The sequence below is a fragment of the Streptopelia decaocto genome (assembly GCF_964273445.1).
Source record: "Streptopelia decaocto genome assembly, chromosome: 15".
In the NCBI taxonomy this organism is placed as follows: domain Eukaryota; kingdom Metazoa; phylum Chordata; class Aves; order Columbiformes; family Columbidae; genus Streptopelia; species Streptopelia decaocto.
The window spans coordinates 3,438,819-3,460,879 of NC_138670.1; the positions used below are offsets into that span (position 1 = coordinate 3,438,819).

The 22,061-nt window shown below is 48.2% G+C and overlaps 1 protein-coding gene across 1 annotated transcript; it reads right to left on the minus strand.

Moving 5' to 3' along the window:
• Positions 1-616: 616 nt before the first annotated feature.
• Positions 617-16,711, minus strand: LOC309446351 (refilin-A-like). Its single transcript, XM_082066012.1, has 3 exons — positions 15,815-16,711; positions 7,072-7,181; positions 617-5,691 (listed from the first exon to the last, which is right to left on the minus strand). Exons 1-3 carry the CDS (start codon positions 16,016-16,018, stop codon positions 5,358-5,360), a joined length of 648 nt encoding a protein of 215 aa, XP_081922138.1. The 5' UTR covers positions 16,019-16,711; the 3' UTR covers positions 617-5,357.
• Positions 16,712-22,061: the final 5,350 nt, after the last annotated feature.

Sequence of the window (22,061 nt, forward strand, 5' to 3'; positions counted from 1 at the left end):
TAGTGTCAGATTCTCCCCGCAAACATCCTAGGTCTTGGAAGACAGCTGAACGCTGGCTGGTGAGCCTGAGGCTTTTACAGCAACGGCTTTAAAACGCACTAGATGGCTAGGCGGGGTTTTAGGCCTGATGCAGCCCATCTGCCTTCACGATTTGGAAAGCCAGGACATAGTAGAGGTCCTGATACTGTACTAGGATGTGGATACCTGGGTAAGAAATAAGCTTTATGTTGGTTCTTCCTGCCCTTGAAGGCCATGGAGCTGGGAGAGGAATAACCTAGATTGAACGCCAGGGCTCCATAAGCTGGGTAGAGAAAGATCGAGCAGGAACAGGGAAATTTAGAGTGAAGAAATGGTAAAACTGCCAAGCAGTGAAATCCTGGAAGGTAAAACTGTCTCTGCAGGATGCGTGAGTTTTGTGCCCTCTGCTATTTCAGCTTTCCCCGGACGTGTGTGACAGAGCAGGTTTTACACATCCCAGGACTGGGACACAGCCTCCCCACCATGCGGAGCTGCAGAGGGACACCCCAAAAACATTCCCTCCACATGGGAAAGGGGCGTTAGGCACCAAATACACAGATAAGGAAGAGGAAGGAAACTCTGGATACATCAGCATGACGGTTTGAGCATTTTATTATGATATATAAATTTTGTCTTCTTAAATTACTCTATGAGTTGAACAGAAAGGGATTATTGTGGAGAGGGGAATATACAAAAATAAAAGGATATTGTGAACTACTGCATCACCACATATACAACAGTAGAGTACTTTACAAGCACTTAGAGAATCAGACTTACAAAAATAAAAATATGACACATCCTTATGCATTTCCACCGGTTATATGTTCTCTTCTTCCTTCTCTAACCTTCAAACACCTTTCAACCCCATCTTCAGGTCACAATTCACCTGCTAGGATACTCTGCTCATTTTGATGGCCATCACAGTATCTGAAATACAATTAGTGCCTCCCAAGACATAAAATAGAATGGTTATAGTAGAGCTTTAGGAGATATGTTCGGAACGGACCAATTTGTGAGTGATGGGGTGATCCTCAGGGAGCGGAGTGATCCCCTTTCCATATCCCACAAGAACACCAGTTCCCTATGAAGCGTTCCCCCATCTTCAGCTCTGAAGAAGGCAAGGATACCCTTCCCCACAGGAAAAAAGGCAGTTTAAAACTACAATGCCTAAATATCCTAGCTCACAGTGTTCACACACAGAACCATTCGCCTCTAGATCAGATTCACGCGGCTTTTACTCTTCCGTTTGGTCTACAAAGTCTTTTTTGCTCATTAGCCTTCTAGTGACCTTTCCCATTTTTTTAAAGACTCACTCAACATAAATAGTAAATAGCATTCACTTCTCTGACCAGCAGCTCACTCAAACACCGCTATCAGCACCCAAACCTCATTTCATCGTTCCCAGAAGTGTGCACCTAGGTGTGAACCTGTCTGTATTTCACATTGAGAAAAGTAGAGCTAGCCTAGGAAAAAAAAAAAAAACATAAAGACAGACAAAAGAAGCGGTGAACTGTTTTGGTCAAAGTTGTTCTCTGCGATTTGTGCAAAGTATTCTGCAGATTCTGAAAGTTCAATATTTAGTTCAGGTTCTTTTTGGCCGCAAATGCAATGCTGGCAATGCTGGCAGAGCAGACACACGTGTGCTCTGGTGCATTCAGGGGCAGAACAATCACAGGAATGACAGGGACAAGGGGCAAACTCTGCACCTTTGAGACAGTGACTTTCCACATTGAATAAAACAACCTCCCCCCCAAAAAACAGATGTCTTCTGAGAAAGTTTCTGATCTCAAAAATAACTAAAGGCAGAGGCTGACTTTACCCATCAGGCTTACAGGAGTGTCGGCATTAGTATCCTGGGGAGAAATCATGTAGCCACAGTCCCAGCTGCTGAAGGAAACTCACCTTTCTAAGCAGTATTTCCATGGTCTCAATTTGTCATTTGTGTCTTTGAGAAAATATACATGAACAAAGATTTGTTGGCTGAGATGAATAATGCTCCATTTAAAAGAAAAACACCTCTCTAGTGGGACTAATTGTTCCTTTTAGATGTACAAACATACTACAAGTAAGGCACTTCTTGGTGGCTTGGAGTGATTCTAATTGGCAACATATGCAAAAGATTCAATTTCTGGTGTTAAAGCAAATCAAAAAAAAGTCATCACTTTTCCTAGTCATGAGCAAGACAAACTTTGGCTCTTTTCGGGGACAGAGGGTGGGTGGGCAGGGTGGATCTGCACCCACACAAGGGTGACAACCTGACCCTCTGTGGTTTTCTTGTCCTCAGGAACAACAAAGTCCCTTTCCAACACCAACTTTCATTGAGAAGAAAAGCAGATTGAGATGGGCCCTTGGGAGATACAATGTAAGAAGGTACTTTTCAGAAACTTGCAGAGATCTCAGGCACTTGGCAATGTCACAGTTTGCATGTGGCCCAGGGTGGTGGCCTGTCCATGGCTACACAGCTTGAAATGTCTCCAGCTGTCTAGAAACCCCAAGCCTCACATGGCAAAACCATGCTTAAGCTCTAAGGAGCAAGAGTGTGTTAGGTCAGTTCTAGTCTATTTGCAGAGAAAATAAAGCACGAAGCTTCAAAGAGGCCTGGATGTGTGCGGACCCTGCGGTGCCAAGGCCGCAGCTCCCATTGCACCCCCCGGGAGACTTCGCCTTAGCAGCCCCTGTCCCTGTGTGGGGCAAAGCCTGGCTGTGCCTCAGCCGCTGGAGTTGTATTTGTATACTAGTTTTGTTTGGCTTTCTTTGATTTTTTTTTATTTTGTTTCTTCTGTTGCGGTCAATGTTTAGGAAGCAGAAGTGGACAAAGAGGGCAGAAGCCTGCAGCTGGCCATGATAAAAGAGATTCTTCTGGAGAAAAAAAACATTTGGCTCAAAAAACAGCACGATCAAAAACTGCAGCTTGGTGCTTGGAGCCTGATGTATGGTCAGAACGGGGAGTCTCCGGCTCCTTCAGCTCGGGGGTCAGCCTGTCTCCGTGCTTGCTCAGTGGAGGTGCTTGCGATTGAATCCGTCACCATGCAGGGATCTCCTGGGTGTGAGCACTGGCCCTGCTTTTGAACCTGGATTACAGACTCTCACCGGCCTGCAAAGAGCCCTCCAGAGCCCTCACGATGCGCCTGGAAGGCAGGTGAGTATTTCCACAAGGCTCACTCACCAGCACTTGGTGAAATTATAGCTTAGAGCTCAAGATGAACTCGCAAGTGCATCGCCAGCCTGCAGCGCGCTGGGACCACATCCACGCCAGCTCCAGCTTCCCTGCTGAGCTACATCCACACAACTCGTTTGCTGGAGCTCTGGGGAAAAGGGTTCCTTCAGGCATAATAACCCCTTTGGAGGCAGATGTTGCTTTTCCAGGCTTTGATGCTATCAGTGACAGCAATATCTGACCAATAGCCAATATAATCCTTGTTTCTGTGTTGCTGAAAATAATTCAACAGTAGGTGGAAGCCGTGGAAATCCTTTGAGAGATTTCTCCCTACCAAGTCCTACCTCCCAGACAGAAAGGCAGAGTTCTCCACTGCCATAGCACACATATTCCAGTACTAACAATGCTTCAGCCGTCAGGATTTAAGTTCGTATGTAACAACCTTATCTTTACCTCTGGTGGAAAAATTGTGCTCCTTTTTTAGATACGAGAACTCTGTTTCATAAAGGTCACAGTTTTGGTCACATTTATTAATTGCCTTTTGAAACTGATGGGAAAAAAAGTATCTTCATAAGTGACTTCAGTATTTCAGATTTTTTTTGTACTCTCTGTGGGTTTGTGCGTCAACTGTTCTGGGCAATGAGATGTGTCTCGTTGACACTGTTAATAGGTTTTCTGACTTAGCTGCTCAGTTGTGTTCTGAAATAACTTGATCAGACTTGCAGCAAGTCAGGAACAAAATGGAAAGTTTAGAAGAGGGAAAACTGGAAATTAATTTCCAAAGCTTTGTGGTTGTTTTCGAAGTCTGAGCTCTTCTGAGCAGCATACAAAAATGTTTGGTAAGATTTTTGGAGACAATTCCGTGCCATTTTCAAAGGTTATGTGTTTGCAGGAATCCAGGCTTTCACTGATTTTCAACAAGCTGCCAAAGTGAAAAGATGTGATTCATGAGAAGGGATGGTTTACCTTAGGGTGGCTGTAGTGACTCCTGCTCTCTGTGTTCCTTTATCCTTTTGCAGAGACAGATCAGCTGTTTGTGAAAGACCTGTTGAACTGCTACAGCCTGGCTGATTAGGGAAAACTTGCACACATTTGGGCTCTTCAGGCTCTACATTGAGAAAACTTGGCTGCTCCTCCCCTGTCAGCGAACCTACCCATGCCATGGGTAAGGAAACTATGGAGAGGGCGAGCAACAACGCTCGTGAATTAACCCTGCACCGCCTTCTTTGCAGCTAGACAGCATCTTCTCATCCCACTTCTCTCTGCAACACAGCCCTGAAACTCAAAAGGGTTGAAAGTGCGTGAAGATCCCTGTAAATCGGGTGTTTGAGACAACTAATAGCATGGCTCACTTGGAATAATGGTACTTTTGAAAAAGGGCACCGGGCTCCTCAGTCACCTGGAAACTTTTAGAAAATAGCCCTTCAGCTGTTCACTTTCCTCAGTCTCCCCTGCATACTCTTGGCTGGGCTCACAGAAGAGGTGGCTGCGTTGGGGTAGGCCTTTCTCCCATCTCCTGGTTACACTGTGCCCTGCTATGGTATATAAATATCTGCCTGCCAGCAAGAGCACCGTGCGCCTGTTTTCTTGGTGACAGTCCTCACTCCTCCCAGTAAGTTAGGCCTGAGGTTACTGCAGTGGTGTAATATCACAGCTGTCTCCCAGATGAGCTGTTGGAGCAAGCTGTGATGTACCAATACAAATAACCAACTCCTCTGCGTTTAAACTCTAACAGACCTGGCTTGGTACGTGCGGGGCAGACTGGATGCTGACTGTGCAGTTGGTCTTCCCTTTGCAGAGATTAAAATAGCTCTGAAGGTTACAGTGAGTCTCACCTATGTGCTAGGCAAGACCTACGGAGCTCACAGTGCAGCACTCTGCTATGGGTAAGAGGGTCCTTTATCATCTTGATTTCATCTAAACATAAGTCAAAAATAGATATGCTTGGGAAAAAAAATAATCCAGATCACAAACATCAGGAACTTTGCAAAATACGAGCCAGCCTTTCACTGATCAAAACCATCCCATGCCCTGCAAGCCTCCTCCCAGCCAGTTCAGCCTCACCCAAGACAACGTGTTCTCCAGATATGAATATTTAGTCGCCATCAATGAGGGCCCAGTCAGAGACCCAGCAAAGGCCGCAGCCTCCTTGAGGTCACGAGGTTGCCAGCGGCAGGGCGGATCAGAGGGTCTCGCTGTACATGACGCACGGGCTGGTTTCCTCGCAGAGTTCCAGCTGCACGCTGGAAGCAAACCAACGCTTGGCACAACCCAAGCTGTAGTTGAGGGTGGTCCGGTAAATGTTCTTGGCACGCTTAGGAAAAATGATGGTCGTGCTCTGAAACCTCAGAGGCTTCTGGCGGGGCTCAAAGATCAGCTGGGACTTGTAGTTCCGCCAGGTGCAATTGGGAGCAGCAATGACCGTCTCGCTGTAGGTGGTGACGGTGGGGATGGGGCCGTAGAAGATGTCATCCCGGTAATGCTTCTCGGAGTCGTACTTTACCTCAGAATTGCACCTGCAGAGAACAGCAAGGTATCAGGAACACAGCCCAGGGAGCAAAGCGGGGAAGACAGGCAGGACTCTTCTCTAACCCTTTGAAACTGGGAACTTTTACGACCTCTTAAAGCACCGGGACAGATGCAAACCCTACGGCCCAAAGTGGAGGAAAATGAGTGCAGAGAGGTGAGGTTGCTTGTTGGGACCTACAGAAAATAGAGGCAATGGTCGAATAGCAGGTAAAAGCAAAGAGATGCTGTGGCTAAGGTCCAAGCTATTGGTTTCAAAGCAAATGGCCATGTCAACAGCTGTAAGATGAAGAACCCACAAAACGTGGGATGTCACTGCCCTGCCTGTTCTCTGCTGGCCTCCAGAAGGGACATATGGAAAACAGGCCAAGTAAAGGATGTTTCCTAGAATCCCTGGCCACGGAGAGCAGCAAGACTTTCACTTGTTTTTCCCGCTCCCCAAATGCTCCTCCAAGGAATGTGCAGCTCCAGGTATAAAAGATTAAAAGCTGGGTGTGTGCTTGTCATTACCTCCACCCGCAGGGGGGTTGACTGATGGTGCACCGCATGTAATCTGAGCCGCTGTAATGGATGTTGCGCAGCTAGGGTGTAAGCAAGTCATTCAGCACACATAAAACAAGCCTCCCATGTAATCGCCACAAAAACATGCCCGCCGGCAGTTCCTCGGCAAGCAGAGATTTACTGGGGTACATTTCCAGAGAGACGTTTGCAGAGGTAGAGGAGGGAGGTGGGAATTGGGTTTGCAGTCCTCCCACCGCCCCTGCCCCAAGCTGTGTGTAACTGCTCCACGCTGTTTTGCAGAGTACATTCCACACCAGCAAAAGCAGGAAAGAGGAGCAGAGAGATAGGTTTATCCACAGGCCACTGCACCAGCCCCGCAGGAGGTCAGAACCCTCCATCACTGGCTTGAGGGACCATCTCCTCATGAGGAGGAGATCATTCTGTCTCTGTGGGCTGGTCTAATGTTGGTTCTTTGCTGCAAGGGCTAACAAAAACAGGTGCCAATTATAAGGGTGTTGCTGCTTCTGAGGATACAAGTCAGCAGGGAACAGGATAAAGACCATCAGGTTACTAGTGGAAGCCATCAAGCCCAAAGGTGGGAATGGTTTTCCCTTATAACCTTGGATTTAAGCTGGCCTTGGAAGAAAAGCCACCTTCTCTTACAGTGTCTCTCCAGTTCTTGCCTCTTCCCTTCTACCTCTGCTGCTGTCAGTGCCCTTTTAATTCAGGGATTGCCCTCCCTCTTGTCCCCTCCTTCCCATCAAAATAACCGTGACTCCCACTTGTAAACACATTTTAATTTTTTACAGAAAGAAGAGCACCTGGAAAAAGACAGAAATCCCCTCCAACCCACCCAAACCCATCTGTACCTGATTTCCTGCACGGGCTCAGGGCTGACCTCAATGCTTTCTCCAAAAAACACGGGGTAGATCCGAGGCCTCACCTCCGGCAGGGATGGGTTCAGGAGCAGGTAAGGCATCTGCAGGAAAGAAGAGCACAGCAAGTGTTGGGACACAAGAGCAGAGGCTGCCACGGAACATCGTGTGCTGGGGCTGGAGCTGAGCAGGCGGCAGCAGCAGGTTCAGTACTGGCCCTTCCTTTCCTCTTCTTGTTTCTCATAGAAATCGCAATTGTTTGGGCGTTTTCTTTAGCCCTGGTGTTGCCCTCACTGTTTTGAATTAACAAGTCTAACAAAGACTTAAAGTGCACCAGTATGGAGAAGTGTTCCAAGTCTGATGTAACACAGAGATAGGGCCCAAGTCTGCTGAGTTAGGGGGTGTAGGTCTCCTTAAATGAGACGTGTGTATATATTCATATATATACATGCTGAAAGTAATGTATCCCTTGCAATGATCCAGCGGGGGAAGTGGTTGACTTGCAATTGCTGAAGTCTCCATGTTAAAAACGGCTGTGATGCTCCAAGGGATGTTCTAGTTAACCACACACAACAGAGTGTGGGGTGAGACAGGGGCACATTGTGGCCTCTGCAATACAGGAAACCAGTTTCAAGCCAGGACGGTTTTAATGAATGGAGCTGCTCCAATTCATGACACCAGAAACTGGATTTTTAAGACTAATTACACCCTAAAGTTACTGACTCTGACAAATTGTCGCAGTCCAGCCCAGGCTCCTCTGCCCACAAAAAATGAGTAATCCCACTTCTCCACACTGTAGCACTCTTAAACATCAGTTCCCACATGTAAGGATCCTGTGTCTGGACCCAGCCCAGCAGCTAATCAAGCCTAATCCTGCCCTCCTGGAAAAATATCATTGCAGGTTTTGGTCCGTGCCACTGCTTTTCTGTCAGTAGCAATTTATGACACGCAGGGACACAAGATTTCTTTAAAGGAGATGGCTGGCAGCCTCTGTGAAGGGCTGAAAGCTCCCTAGAGGGCTGAAAAGCTCACCAAGTTTTTCCACCTTCCGCCACACATAGTGTGCGAGAATCACAGCCCCATTTCATCAGTGTAAGAAAGATTATCTCAGGATTCCCAGAATCCACTGAGGATACCGCTCTTGTATTGCCATTCGTTCCCACCTTCCCCAGCATCTTCTGGTTGGGCGGTACAGGAGGGAACGCTGGAGCTGTGACCTGGTTCCTACTGGCAGTGCTGCGTAAGAGGGACAGCATTTGTCCCCAAATGCTCACCAGGGTGTCCCTCAAGCTGGTGTTAACTGGCAAAGCTCTGTTGAATCCACTCAACAGCATCAGCTCCCACTAGCTGAGCTCTGGTTTTCTCCAGTGGCCTGGGCTTTCTGCCTTGGGCTGAGGCAAAAAATGTCACTGCTTCGTGTGAATTCACCAAGCCCTTCAATTCTTTGTCCCAAAGCCACAAAGCTGTTTACTCCTTTCATACTGAAATATCCCTGCACTTTACTACTGTGTTAAACTGTAAAGTATAATGGCCAACCCATCTTTTTGATTGAATATGAATATTTCAGCTTCATTGGGGAAAAAAAGGACAGTATTTGCATAGGTATGGTGGAAAAGAAAAGAAAGAGAGAAAAAAAATACATTCACCCTCATTACCAAACACTGGCCAAAAGGCAAAGTTCAACCCTGGCTTGCTTTCAACACTCATGACAGGGGAGGGCAAGGGCAGCCTTTCTGGTCATAAATAAAGCTCTTTGCTTCTGAACTGTGAATTGTTTAGATCAGACAAGCCTTAGTTCGCAAGGGTGCAGATCTCCAGCTTTTAACAGTCTGCACATGGGCAGAGCTCTTTCTAAAGACAAATTGTACACGAGGAGAGGTTCATTTGGGCGCAAGAGTCAAACACCATGGATGGATAGTAACCATGAGCTTCTTTGCTCGATCAACACAGGAGAAATCTCTTAACAGTTCAGCAAAGGGCATCTGTAAAGTGCAGTTTTAAAGAAGTAGTTGTAAAGAAGCCATTTCAGTGCTTCCAGGCAAACAAATCTTCACACTTCTTGCTAACATGCGCTGACACTAAGAGTGCTCTAAACACCCCTAGAGATGAGGATGCGGGAGCTGAGGTCTTAGCAGGATTGTTCCTGATTTGTTGGGGAAGTGGCTTCGCAGCCGCTGTGTGCTGGGGTCCCACAGCAGGGAACGGGAGAGAAGAACACGCTGCAGAAACAAAGCCAGTGTGCACGGAGCAATGCAGGCTCTGTGAGGCGCGACTGGAACCAACCAGAGTCAAAAAGCTGCCACTGAATTTGGTGAGAGCAGGATTAAGTCTTCTCCGGGTTAGTTCTGGAAGGAGTGGTGATGAGACTGTTTCCATTGTGGGTTATAGTTCACCTTGCTCTGGGCAGGGAAGGGTGACAAAAGGCATTTTATCATGCATTTCTCATGCTGTAAATGAGCATTAACTTCAGACCTGCAGGCTTGGCTTGATTCATGTAGAAAGCTGGGACAACTGCGGACATGGGCAAGCCAGAGCCAGCAACTTCTACCACCCGGCAGAAACCGTTACACAACTTATCTACGGTACCATGAGCTGCTGCAGGCTGGAACCTTGGAGTCACCTGGAAGTCTGCACGTGGCAGATGTAAATAACCCACAAAGCACAGCCTAAAAATGGAGATAATCTGTGAGACCCTGCAGTCTGAATTTCTTGCAGAGAGTGAAAGGGTCACTAAACGGTAAGTCCAGGTTTTACACAGCAGCAACTGAAAGGCGCTTCAGATGACATTTTGTTTTACCTCCAGGGATGTTCTGAAATATCTGCTCCTGCATCTCACCTGGAGCTGGGAAGCAAGGAACAGGGGATATGAGCTTTCCAAAAGATTTGTCTTTGGGGCTGAAATGTTATATGTTTGGGACGTGTCAAAAGCTGGCTTTTTGGCACAAGTTTGACACCAGCTCCTTCCAATCTGTTTTAAAGTTAAAAAAAAAGTTCTGCTTGTCAAAAAAAAATACTGACTCGATTCTTTTTCCTTCTGCACAGGCATGGTTGAAAGAAGAGGAACGCTGGACCGCTGAGCTCCATTAAGAAAATTATGATCGTTGGCGCATTTCTAGCAATCACTTGGCGATTTCCGGACACTTCACAAATAAGGTGAGTTTCTTTATTGCACCACAGATGCGCTGGGGGGAGCAGAGCTTGTCACACACTATTGGGGGTCACTGATGGTGAAGCGGGGAAACCCACATGTCTTTAGACCAGGCTGTCCACAAGTGATCCGCAGTTGAGGTCTGTCTGTCCACAGAGCAAACCCTAGGGCTGCTGAGCTGGAAGGCTACAGCTGGGACTCCATTCATCTGTCCCCAGTAACTGGAGCTGTGCTGCTGCTTCTCAGATGCATCTCTGCAAAAGCCACCATGAGCCCATCATCTTTATGCAGGGACAGGAGGAGTCTGGTAGCCCAGGGAGGTTGAGGAGGCGAAAGGGAAGATAAGAGATCAAAACTTAGTCCCACCTGTATGCCCTCAAAACAGAGCCAAGTGGAAAATAAAGCAGTAAATGTGCTATCACATTTTTATTTCCTTTCCAGTACACGATTTGTTTCAACCAGCAAAGGGTTACACTATTATTAAAAAGTCAAAGTGATTTCTCGTTTGGCTGCATTTTTCCCTCTGATGCCTTTGAGGCATGTAACAGCCTGGGCAGCTAAATTCTGCTTTTTTCAAGTAGCACATAGATAAACACTGATAAAATCAGTTGCTGAACGGAATTCAAGCTACAGCTAACCAACAGCACTTCCTTCATGGGGGCATTAAGTATTATGGGGGCTCTGGCTTCAGGACAGACACGTCCTTCAGCTCCATGTCACAGCTTCGTACCTGCCCCAGCTGCCATCTCAGGGCCTGGGTCCTGGGGGTATTTAGATCACAGGGTTCTGAACAACAGCAAAAATAACACAGCAGGCAGAATAATGCGATTTTACCCCTAATAATTATGTAGACTCAGTGGGTTCTGTTAAGATACTTCTCATTTGGGGTAACTTATGTGAATGGAAGGAGAGTTATCAAACAGTAAACAAAGAGAAGGAAAAAAGTGCCTGAAACTGGCCTGAAATATACAGACTGTTCTTTAGTCTCAAATTGCAGGCAGCAAAGCAACAAAAAGGCAAGGAAATTAATGCAACTTGATATAAATAAACCTCCCAAAACCTACTCCCCAGAGAGCAAGAAGGACCAGGACTGACCCGCTCCTTTTGCTACAGTTGTTGCATGGAAGGCACCAAGATGTGGCATTAGATCTCTAGGGACTGTAAGGGGAAACTGTTTTCCAAGCATCAGGGCTAAGAACAGGATGCAGCTTCCCAAATTCCCAGCTCCTGGCTTAGCTGGGGCATAAGCAAATCTCTCACCACATTTCCCACTACGGTAACATGTCAGCTCCATGAAAATGTCACTTTACTCAGCTGTTATTTACAGCTATAATGAAAGATCTGGCTGAGTTATTTGACACACGTCTACATTCCCCGCTCTAGCTGATAAGCAATATTTGTTTAACAGACCATTTATTTTCCCAATATCTTCACGAATTGCACATTATGTGTAATTTATACTAGAGCCGGATGAGATTATATTTGGAGGTGATAACAGTAAATGCAGACCTCAGGTAGAAAGCAGGGCTTTATTATTTCAAAGAATTACACCCTTCCTGCCTATCTCCCTCTTCCATCTCAAGTGGGAAACGTGTGCTGCTTTGCTTAGTGTCCACAGTGTTACGCGGGGACGCAATGGAAATCAAACAGCAGGAAGACACCAGCACATTTTTCAGAGTAGGTAATGAGACCTCCGAGACTGTTTCCCTGATCTGCCCAGAAGGGACAGCCTGTCGCAGTTTGCAGATGAGGCGAGGCTTTCAGCGTAGGATGAGATGCCGTGTTCCAAGGGCTCTTCAACATGCAGCATGTCAGGAAGAGGTGGTTTGGGTTTGTTTTCACTTCTTAGCATCTGCCATAAATCCAACAGGGTGGGCACACATGCTGATCCGGAGCCCATTGTCAGGACCATGCCTGTGAAGGCTGTGCCCATGGGCAAGGTCTCCCTGTCCTCCTCTGCACTTGAGATGAAGCTGGAACCTCCTCCCACCACACGAGACTGACTCTGGCACCGCGCTGTTGTCCAGCACAGCTCCTGAATGTGAGTAGAAATTCCCTGCGTGGGGACATTCATCTGACAGCTGATCCACTGGGACACGGTCCTGCAGAAGTCAGTGAGGCAGGTTTAATGCACAAACGCTTAGGCCTTTCATATAAAGAGGAACTTGTTGCAGTGGCAACAGTGTTGGGAAGGGACAAGAAGTCTGCTGCTTCAAGAAGGCAGGACTGATAGTTCTGCAGATGAACGTGACCCTTTTCTCCCCTGCTATCCATTCGGAGTTACGCTATTGAATGCAAAGCGCTTATTTCAGCACAGCCCAAAAGCCGTTCTTCTAGCCAAAATCCATATCCCAGGGCAACAACAACAGGGAAAACTCTGAGCAGATCTGGCTTACTTGGATGTCATTTCATTCCCTACCCTTCTAGCAACTGCTTCTTTGTGCATATTATTAGAGATTTATTTCATTGTATTTATGTTCCTTTTGGCCCAGCATCACATTCAAAGCCTAGAGAATTCAGTAACCCACATCCTATGAATCGGTTTAATCACATTTCAGATTTAAAAGGCAGAACTAGGTAAAAGTCACCTTCTGTTTTCATTAGGATATTTGCACTTAAGCACAAAACAATTGACGAATTCCCTACATGGACTTTATTTGAAAAAGTAAAAGCCAATTTCTCCTGCGCTGCAAGTAAAATAAAAAAAAAAGTCCCTAAATGGTGTTGAACTTGTGGTATTTATGACTCTGGCCCTAAATTGCCTTTCATATTTTCTTGGATCCCAAAGCTGTAACCGAATTGGCTGGTTAAATGTGAATAAATGGTGCATTGTCTTTGAAACAAAGTCATGCTTATTAAAGAGAAGAGAGTTTACTTTTTTAGAGTCACAGTTAATAACACAGAGCAGAGAGAGCACAGATTTTACACACGAGAAAGTCTTCGATAAGGGCACGCGATCGCATTTTAGTCTGTATGAGGAGAGCTGTCCTATAGCAGAAAAATTCTTCAACATATTTGTGAAGCTGGAGCAAAATAGCTGACTGCAAAAGAACGCAACTGGGTTCAGACTGGTGGTTTTGATAGGTCTGCAGCAAGGAATAGCATGAAATACTTCCCACAGATCTGGAATGTTGGTTTCTTCACCTGACAGCAATTTATTGTAACCGTACATACAAGAATTTTGGCCATTAGTGACTGAGCTTATATGTGGTTTTATAGTATTGTAGCACAAAGAGTGCAGGCTGCGTTCCTGGCTCTGTCACGTTTATAAGCAAAACAAACACTAATATAACAGGCGATTAAAAAAAGCCCATGCCTTGGTGTGCAAATAGCTGCAATTATTGATTTGCCAATTCTGCATGCTCCGATGAACAGCCGAGTAGTAGAGTTAAACAGAAGCACTTCCATGGATTGTGTAACTGCTCATAGATCTGCAAGTCCTTGTTTAATGGCAAGATTAAAGCTAATTAGGCACTGAAATTTAGAGGTATGAAGCAAGCAATGCTCGCTGTATTTTTCCTGCCTTCTTAATAACAGCTGCAAGTACAGTATTTGCAGGGTGGAAATGAGAAGTGAAACTCTCTGTACAGTCAAGTAGAATGAAAGTTCCTGTTTACTTCATTATTTTGCAGTGTACCAAACTGTCAGAGTTAAAGAGCACAATCCTGCACCACTCCAAGTAACACAGTCAATCTGGTTTCAGTGTCAAGACCTCTGCAACCTTCTGACCTACTAAGGGCATGGAAATATCCACACTGTATGAAACCCATACTCTTAACAGCAGGAGCCCAGAGCTACCCATGCTGTTGCGACATCACACAAAATTTGGAAACATCTACAGTGTGAGTTCCTCTGAAACGTGTAAAAGGTAAGATCAAAATTTTAAAATAACTGGAAAAATTAATTTTGCTTTACACAGATCACAGGAATAACTTTTTTTTCACTACACCTCTCAGTCCTAACATCCCAAGAGCTGAAATTGTTTTTTTCTCATGCTCTTTCATCTTTGCTACCGAAGGGCTTCCTTGGGAGGAGTGGTGGCCAACTGTCATATTCCTGCAGCAGAGACCGTCATGTCCCGGTTACAGAGCTCTGCAGACACCTCCACCCCAGCCGTCTGCTGGTCAAGCAAACCTTCATTCATCTCCCTCCCACGTTTTATTTTACAAATACATAGCAACAGCCTGATCCTGCCAGATCAGAGGTGCGTGGGTAACTCTCTGTACATAAACAGTCCCATTAAGAGGGCACGCACACCCAGCCATCTGCAGGTAAGGCTCCACATTCGGAACCGCAGCCTTAGCGGGTTTGAGATTTTATTTTCATAATTACCACGTCACACCCTCCTCACCGTGGTCTGGTGAGAAGGAGTCATTGTTCATGGGGAAGGTTTTGACACGTTTGGGAGCCAACAGCAGTTTTCAATAATATGCTAAAATAGCATTAGAACTTGAGAAAGTAAATGAGGGTGTGAGAAATTGCAAAATCTCTCTGCAGGGAAGAAGTCTTTGAATTGTCATTAATCCACAGGTAGATAAATTTTCCCCACAGAAAGATTTGTGCTGCAGTTTTTCTTCTGTATAGAAGCCAATTAACTGTTGAATACACCTACAAATGTCTTTTATATATGTTAAAAAAAAAAATTGAAAGATCCCTGGGGAAGAACTTTCATCATCCTTTAAAAGCCTCCACTACCTTTCCTTATGCTCTGAACTTTGTGTTTTAAAAACAGGTTTTATAGCTAAGGGGTAGAAATAAACAAAATAAAGCAGAATAATAGTAATAATAAATCTACTCAAACCGTACTCCACAGGCAAGCGCTTCACTGGCGCGGTGTCTGGCTGACCGAACCCTCCGGTGTTCTGCCAGCTGTCTGAGCTTACAAACCACCAACCCTGCTCCGGCCACGCCGAGCACAAACCCTTCGTGCAGCCCCATGCCACAAAATGTGGCCCCAGCCAAGGGCAGGAGCACCCCGCCTTCCCCAGAGCACACCCATCCCGGACACACAGCCGTACGCTGCCCCGAGTTAACCGACAGTTTGGTCTTTCTTTCAGCCAGGGCTCCTGCAAACGTGGCTCCGCGCTCCTGACAAAACAAATGTGGGATGCCGGAGGGTAAGGACGGCTGGGAGCTGGAATCCCTCGCCCCTGTCCAGACAGATGCAGCTCCAACCTGTATCTACCAGGGAGGACAGCATCACCGAGGAGCAATTACACTTCTCTGTTCTTAAGGTAAGCAGGGGAGCCTGTTTCAGACCTGGGTTTCACTCCCACGCCGTTATTAAAGTTTACCCAGCCAAACTGCCAACATTTCTGTGAGTGTGTCAGAAAACCCCGTCCGGCACTGGGCCAAGCCCCTGCCCGGGCACAGCAGCGGTGCCAGGGCTGGGCTGCAGCCGCGACGGAGCACGAGCTGCCCGGAGAGCCACGGTCCAACACTGCAGGACAGGCACCAGGGAGGGACACAACCTTGGGGGACCCCACTCTGCGGGCACAGGCCCTGCCCTCGCTGCCCCCCATTCTGGGCTCTGCCAGCCTTTTACCCCCCGCGAGAGCACAGAGCCCAGCGCCCAGGTTCGGCTCTTACCCCTTTGCCGTCCTTGGCCTCTCGCCGGTGCCCCGGGGGGTCCGCAGCGCCGCTGCCCCCAGCCCGGCCCTCCCCGGGCGACAGGGAGTAGAAAGGGGGGCTGGGGCTGGGGGGCAGCCCCGAGTCCGGGCTGTCCAGCAAGCCTTCCCGGCTCTTCTCCTTCAGACTCTCGTCCATCCCTTGCAGCTGTAGGTGACCTACCATGTCTGGGGGGCAACGAGGGGGCCGCGGCGGGAGAAAATCCTCCAGCGCCGCCCGCCGCGGAGGGAGGGAAGGGGAAAGGAGCCCGGGGGGCTCCCCCTGAGTCCCGGTCGCCGCCACCAGCCTGCCGGAGCCCGGGCTGAGCCTGCTGCGGGGGGCAGAGCCAGCATCAGCCGCACCGGGCTCCTCCAGCCGCCTTCCCTCCGCCCGGCCCCCGCGTCTGCCCGCCCGTCAGGCGGCCCCCGGAGAAGGGAAGCAAGGCCCGATCCCCCCGCCCCAGCCCCGCGGGCGATGTGGCCGTTTACGTGCGGCGGAGCCCGGGGCGGCCCCGCCGGTAGGGAGCGCTGGGCGCGGCGGGGAACGAGGCCGGGCGGGCCGCGCTCCTCCACGGGCTGCCGCCGTCCACCCGCCCGCCGCCTCCCGGCGGCCCATTTATCCGGAGAGGGTGGGAGGGGAGCCGGGGAGCGCCCTCCCCTTTCCCCGGCCCCCCAGCTCTGCCCCGGCCGCACATTTTCAGGCACTTCCCGGGCAGGGAGCGCGTTTGGCGCCGCCCGATCCCTCTCCCGTTCCCGGGCGTCGCCCCCCGAGGAGACCCGAGGCAACCCCCGCACACGGCGCTGCCCGGCCCGCGGCAGAGGGGCCTCCCCGCCGTCGCGGAGCTGCGGTTTCCCTCGGTTGATTTCCTTCTAGTTTTTCCCTCACTTCTGTCCGAGTTTTCCTTCGCTGCTGTATGATTTTTTTTTCTCTCCATTCCAGCTGTTTTTTTCCCTCAGTTCTGACTTTTTTGTCCTCCTTTCACCCCCACATCTCCTAAAGCAGCTTCTCCCCCCAGTGTCAAGGCACGAAGGCGGGAAGGAAGAGCTCAAGAGCCATTGTCCCTCTTCACTCTGAGGTGGCCAAGGGTGGCGTCCCCAAGGCTGTGGGTGACTGGCCGCGTACGAGCGCCTGTGCTGGCCTTGCCCTCATGGCACTCCTTGCGCTTCCCCCTTAGAGCAGCCTGAAACACAGACTTCTCTTTCTTTGATGGGCCAAATGGCTGCTGGTCCACAACCACCAAGGACCTGGCCTCCCCATGCTGGCCATCGTGTGTTTGGGCCACCATAACTGCAATGGGAGGACATCCCGAATACCAGCGCAGCTGCTATATGGAGGAGCAGAGGCTCTGCCAGCGCTGAGGGGAACAGAGAGGCCATATCAGCCCTCAGGATTTTGGAGAAACAAGCAGCGGTTAAACAGGTCAGGCTTGCTGAAGCCAACATGGACATTTATTGCACAATAACTGGCCGACGTTAACGTTACCTTGTGCACAGCACTGGTTATGTTTTTCTCATCATGTTTTCTCTCTACGTAGAGTCCAGACTGTGAGAAGTTTGGGGCAGGCCCACTCATATGGCTCAGCCCGGCAGAGCTTTGTTGGCGGCAAATAGGTCTGCATGGGAAACTGGTGAAATCCAACTGGTCGTCTCCTCTTCATCCACCTTGTTGGCCCAGCACTGAGCAGAATGAGGCCACGGCTCTTTGTGCTACAAAACGGACAAACACGACATTTGTTGTGCCGGCTGATGAAGATGTGAGGGGTGAGGTGTTGCACCTAGGGATGAAGGCTTTGACACCCAAGCCCTCAAGATGGCACAAATTCATCAGAGGCAGGGCTTGATCCTAAAAAAGCCCACACTCTGTCCTCCTGAGGGAGCGGGTCACATTGTATGGTGGTAGGTGAACGCGCCAGCTAATGATGCTGGATTTGTTTAGGCTTATTCTTCCTCAAGTCAAAAGGAAAGGCCAAGGATGCCCAAATCCACCCTTGACTGAAATGAGGGGCCCTCCTTGGCATGACTGAAGCGATCTGTATGCACTGAGCTGTGGAGAGGAATGTCCCTGATTTATAAATGTCAAACAGGCACTGAGCAGCCCACACACGAACCTCAGTGAATTCTTACCTCTGACCCGCTCGTCGTCTCCAGCAGCCGCACAGGCTGATTTAGAGCTCCTTACTGTAAGGGCTCTAATGTCTCACACAGGCTACGGCTGATCTGGAAATGTCAAAGGGGACCGAAGGTCAAAATTTCCATAAATTAGGCGCTGGCTTGCTACCTATCACGTAATAGGATTCTCCAGCCAATTAACACTGTGAACTACAGGCATTCAGCCCAGCAGTTGCCCTGCAGCCCTGTTCCCCTGCCCCTCTCCTGAACTGGTGAGACCATGTGTGCAAGGGGAACAGCGTCTTCAGAGCTGCTTTCCTTCGTGGAGAAAACAGGAGCAGGACAAAGAGGCACCAGGCACAGGTGAGTGTGCTATCCTTTACCCCTAGAGAGGTGTATTTTATCCTGGGGAGCAGTTGTGAGGAGACTGTTTTTCTGATTCTTGTTTTGAGAAGCTAAATAACATATTTTTAAAGGTAATTTTCAGTACAATAGGTGTGTTCAGCGCAGAAGTAGGTGTTCAGCTTTAGGGTTGCTGAGCTCTAAATAGTTGAAATGTTTGGCCTTCTTGAGCATCCCCAAGCATTTGTAGGGGTATTGGCTTCACTTATGACTGGCTAAACTGCTGCTGGGTTCTGCAGGGCATTTGTATGCGCGTTATTATTGTTGTTATTATTCTGTTTTAAGTTAGTAGTTGGTCTCTGACTCAAGGTGGAGCTCTCTTGTGGGACGCACAGGGTGTGCAGGTGGTAAGAAATGCTCCTGTCCTGCCAGCTGTGATGGAAATGACTCGTTCGTTGGTCAGCAGTCCTCGTGGAGCCACAGTATTCAGCCCTTGGCCAGTGAAAATTTGCCTGAATTGAAACTCAGTGAAGGATATGGTATGCAGACACAAATCTATATATGGAGAAGTAGAATTAGACCTTTTGAAACAGGACGTAAATATTGCACAGTGCCCTACCGAAGGAGAAAAACAACAAGTGGGGGGGGATTTTGAGTTGAGGCCATGTTGCCTTACTGAAACCCTACTGAAAAATTCAGCAATTCTTAGTTTGCTGGAAGGAATCACTAGGGACTGGTACATTCCTGTGTCTTGGCTTGGAAACAGGGAAACTGGGCCCTTGTGTGGATGGTGGGACAAGGAGGAAGGAAAAGTCTGGAGGGAAGTTTTCTGAAGCAGCTCAGTGTAGACAAACAGGTGCAAACACAGCGGTACAAGGGCAGCAGTGTGTGAAGGCTGTGGGACAGTGGCCTCCACTGCCAGCACTAACTCTCAAGGAATAACCCTGCCTAGCTGGGAATTAGAGTGTAAAACAACAATAAATAAGCAGTGGGGAGTCAAGTAGCAGAAACCTAAGGAAAATTCCAGCAGGGCTGTATCTGTTAAGATTCATTCTCAGGCAGAGGTGTATTTCTGACTACATTGATTAAAGAGGTCTTTATGAAACACATAGTAGTAAGATATATCATGAACGGTTGGGTCACTAGCACAAAATGATGCAGCACAGGAGGGAAGTTGTGAGAAAGGGACTGTGTGGGCAGGAACCCAGACAGCGTTCCTGGTATGAGCAGCCCTGCTTCTGGATAAAAGCCAGTATCCCTCCTTGAATCCACCGAGGTTCAAGCATCTCCATGCTTTGATGAGTTCTCTGCCTTGTGTTTTCCTAGCTCTTAGCTAGATTGGAGTGCTTTAGGAATCTGCCATCCCACAGACATGGCAGAATGTCAGCATCACGTGCTGAGTTTCCTTCCACAGCTGCCAGGCTTGAAAGGCAAATACAGTGAGGGAAGAAAGAGACAGGATACAAACACCTACATCAGGACTTTTTCTGAAGCAGGCTGGGTGGCAAAATGGGAAGAATGCTCGGAATGTCCATTCTGGTTCACTGTCGAACCTGATCCTTCAGAACACCCACAGCATAACTAGTCCTAGTGAGAATGGCTTGGGCCGCAGTTGGATGTAACTGTGCTCTTTGGTTCCCTGCAAAGAGATGCAGCCTTTCCTCTCTACAGTGTGTTCCTGACAGCAGCGTTAAAAGACACTGAAGCAGCAGCATCATTTAGGGGAATATGACCACGAAGCAGACCCAGGTACATCAGGCCTGGAGCACTTTTGCCCAGCACCCTGTGGAGTCGTTCGCCTCAGCCCCAGAAGATCCAAAGCACGTTGGGCAAGATACGGCTGCTCACTGCACAGGTCCAGCTGATGATACAAAGAGCAGGAAGCACAACCATAGAGCTGGACCTGGAAACAACATGCTAAAAATGGTTCATTTTGCAGGGCAGCATGGTGGAGTTCAAACCGAAGGAACCTTTCTCCCTGAAAAGCAAGAGGCCATTTATCAAAGATATAATCACCTTCTGAGAGGTCTACTCATTTATTTTTAGGCAGCTCCCACATCAGAAATTTTTTCATCCTGGACTCTCAGTCTTTGCTGTCTGGTCCAGTGAAGGAAACAAACTGATGCAGACAGTTGCTTCTGAGAGCTTCAGTCAGGAGATACCTGGTCTCCTTACAATATCCTCAGGTGTGGCTTTGCCAAGTCACTACAAGGGCTTGTAGCTTGTTTCTGTCTCCTGTTAGCACTGTGTCAGTCCTGCACGGTGGGAGCAACTGGAATGCTGTGCACCTCCGTCAAGTCGTGGCTGCACCTGCCCTGGCCCCGTTACCCTCAGCAGATAAACAGTCTCCCCTAGCAGTGTCTTGGAACAAATTGTCTAGTAAGAAATGGGAACAAAAGCTACAAAACCTCCTTTTCTGGGGTCAGGAGTGCCTGCTCTTGGCAATAAATCAAAGGAAGCAAATTTCATTTTAATATTCTGGGCTTCACATAAAAAACAGTGCACATCCCAGACAAAACAATAGACTTTGCAACTCCAGTAAAAAAGGATGATCTTTGAAGGACATGGGTCTATATGCAAATGTTGCCTTCTCATATTTGACTGCAGTTTGTACTGTTTGTGCTGCAATCAAGGCAAAAAAGAATAACTGAATGCTGTATTACAGAATGAGCAAAGGATCTGAAGCACAGAGAAATAATCTTAAAGACTTCTGCTGACTCTGCTTGCCCTCGAGTAGGGCACTACATGCAGGGTATTCCATTACCTGTGGAGTCCAGTCGGCATTTGCTGATGTTGTTACATACTTGAGTCAAAACACACCTCCCTGCCTCGCTGCCCTGGCGAAGAACGTGCCCATTATCCTGCAAAATTTCCTCTGCTTGTCTGTCAGGGCTGCTGTGCTGTAATCTTGGAGGATAATCAACAGCGAAACCATTCATAAATCACAGCTAACAGAAAAGACGCTGATAGCGTCTTAAATTTCAAGCCTGCGAAGCCGTCATTTCAACAATGACAGTCAAAGGGGAGATTAAGAATTCTTTTACATGGAAAAGTTTTTCTTGGAAGAGCAGCCCTCTCTTTGGTTGCCTGTAAATGCAGTCATGTGGATTTGATTTTTTACATGACCCTCCTGCCCATTTGCAGGGAATGCTCTGCAACCCCAGTGGGCCTGTTCTCGCACCAAACTGGCGTGTGGAGGAACTGCGGCGGGATTTGAATACGGCATCAAAACCGAACAACTAAAGCTTTGCCCGGTGCTACCAGAGGCCAACCAGGCTGCCTGTTTGGGAGGCAGTGGGAGGACGTTCCAGAGAACCAGATGCCTCTTGGCTCAAGTCCACCATGCCTCATGGTCCAGCTGCAGAATGGGAATCAGACCAGTGCCTCGGTTTATGGTGCAAGTAAAGCATTCAGAGATTATCGGTGCTTGCACCTCATGGTGTTTAAGGCTGTAAGGATGTGGTGGAGTCTATTGCCGAAAAGTGAATTCAGGGCTGGATTAACACCCCACCCAGAGGGTAGGTGATCCCTCTGTGATCTAGACCAAGTCTTGTCTTGCTTTGTTCATTTGGATTAAGTGTGATCCTAGGAAGAAAGAGAGGGAGAGTGTCTTTGTGTAGTTCTTGCCCTCCCTGCTGTGTATGACAACCAGTGGCACATTTCTTTTCCAGGTATCCACCCCATTTAGCACATTTATAAAGCCTGGAAGGACAACCACAGCTCTCAGATTGCCTACTGAAGATGTTGCATGTTGAAAACAGGGCATGACACAGTGACAC

What these genes read in the sequence shown, in the direction of transcription:
- LOC309446351 (XM_082066012.1), bottom strand. Translation starts at nt 16,018, where the DNA reads ATGGTAGGTCACCTACAGCTGCAAGGGATGGACGAGAGTCTGAAGGAG. An exon ending in AGGCCAAGGACGGCAAAGGG is followed by an intron (nt 7,182 to 15,814) that starts GTAAGAGCCGAA and finishes TCTTTCCTGCAG; the next exon opens with ATGCCTTACCTGCTCCTGAA. An exon ending in GAGCCCGTGCAGGAAATCAG is followed by an intron (nt 5,692 to 7,071) that starts GTACAGATGGGT and finishes TGTTCTCTGCAG; the next exon opens with GTGCAATTCTGAGGTAAAGT.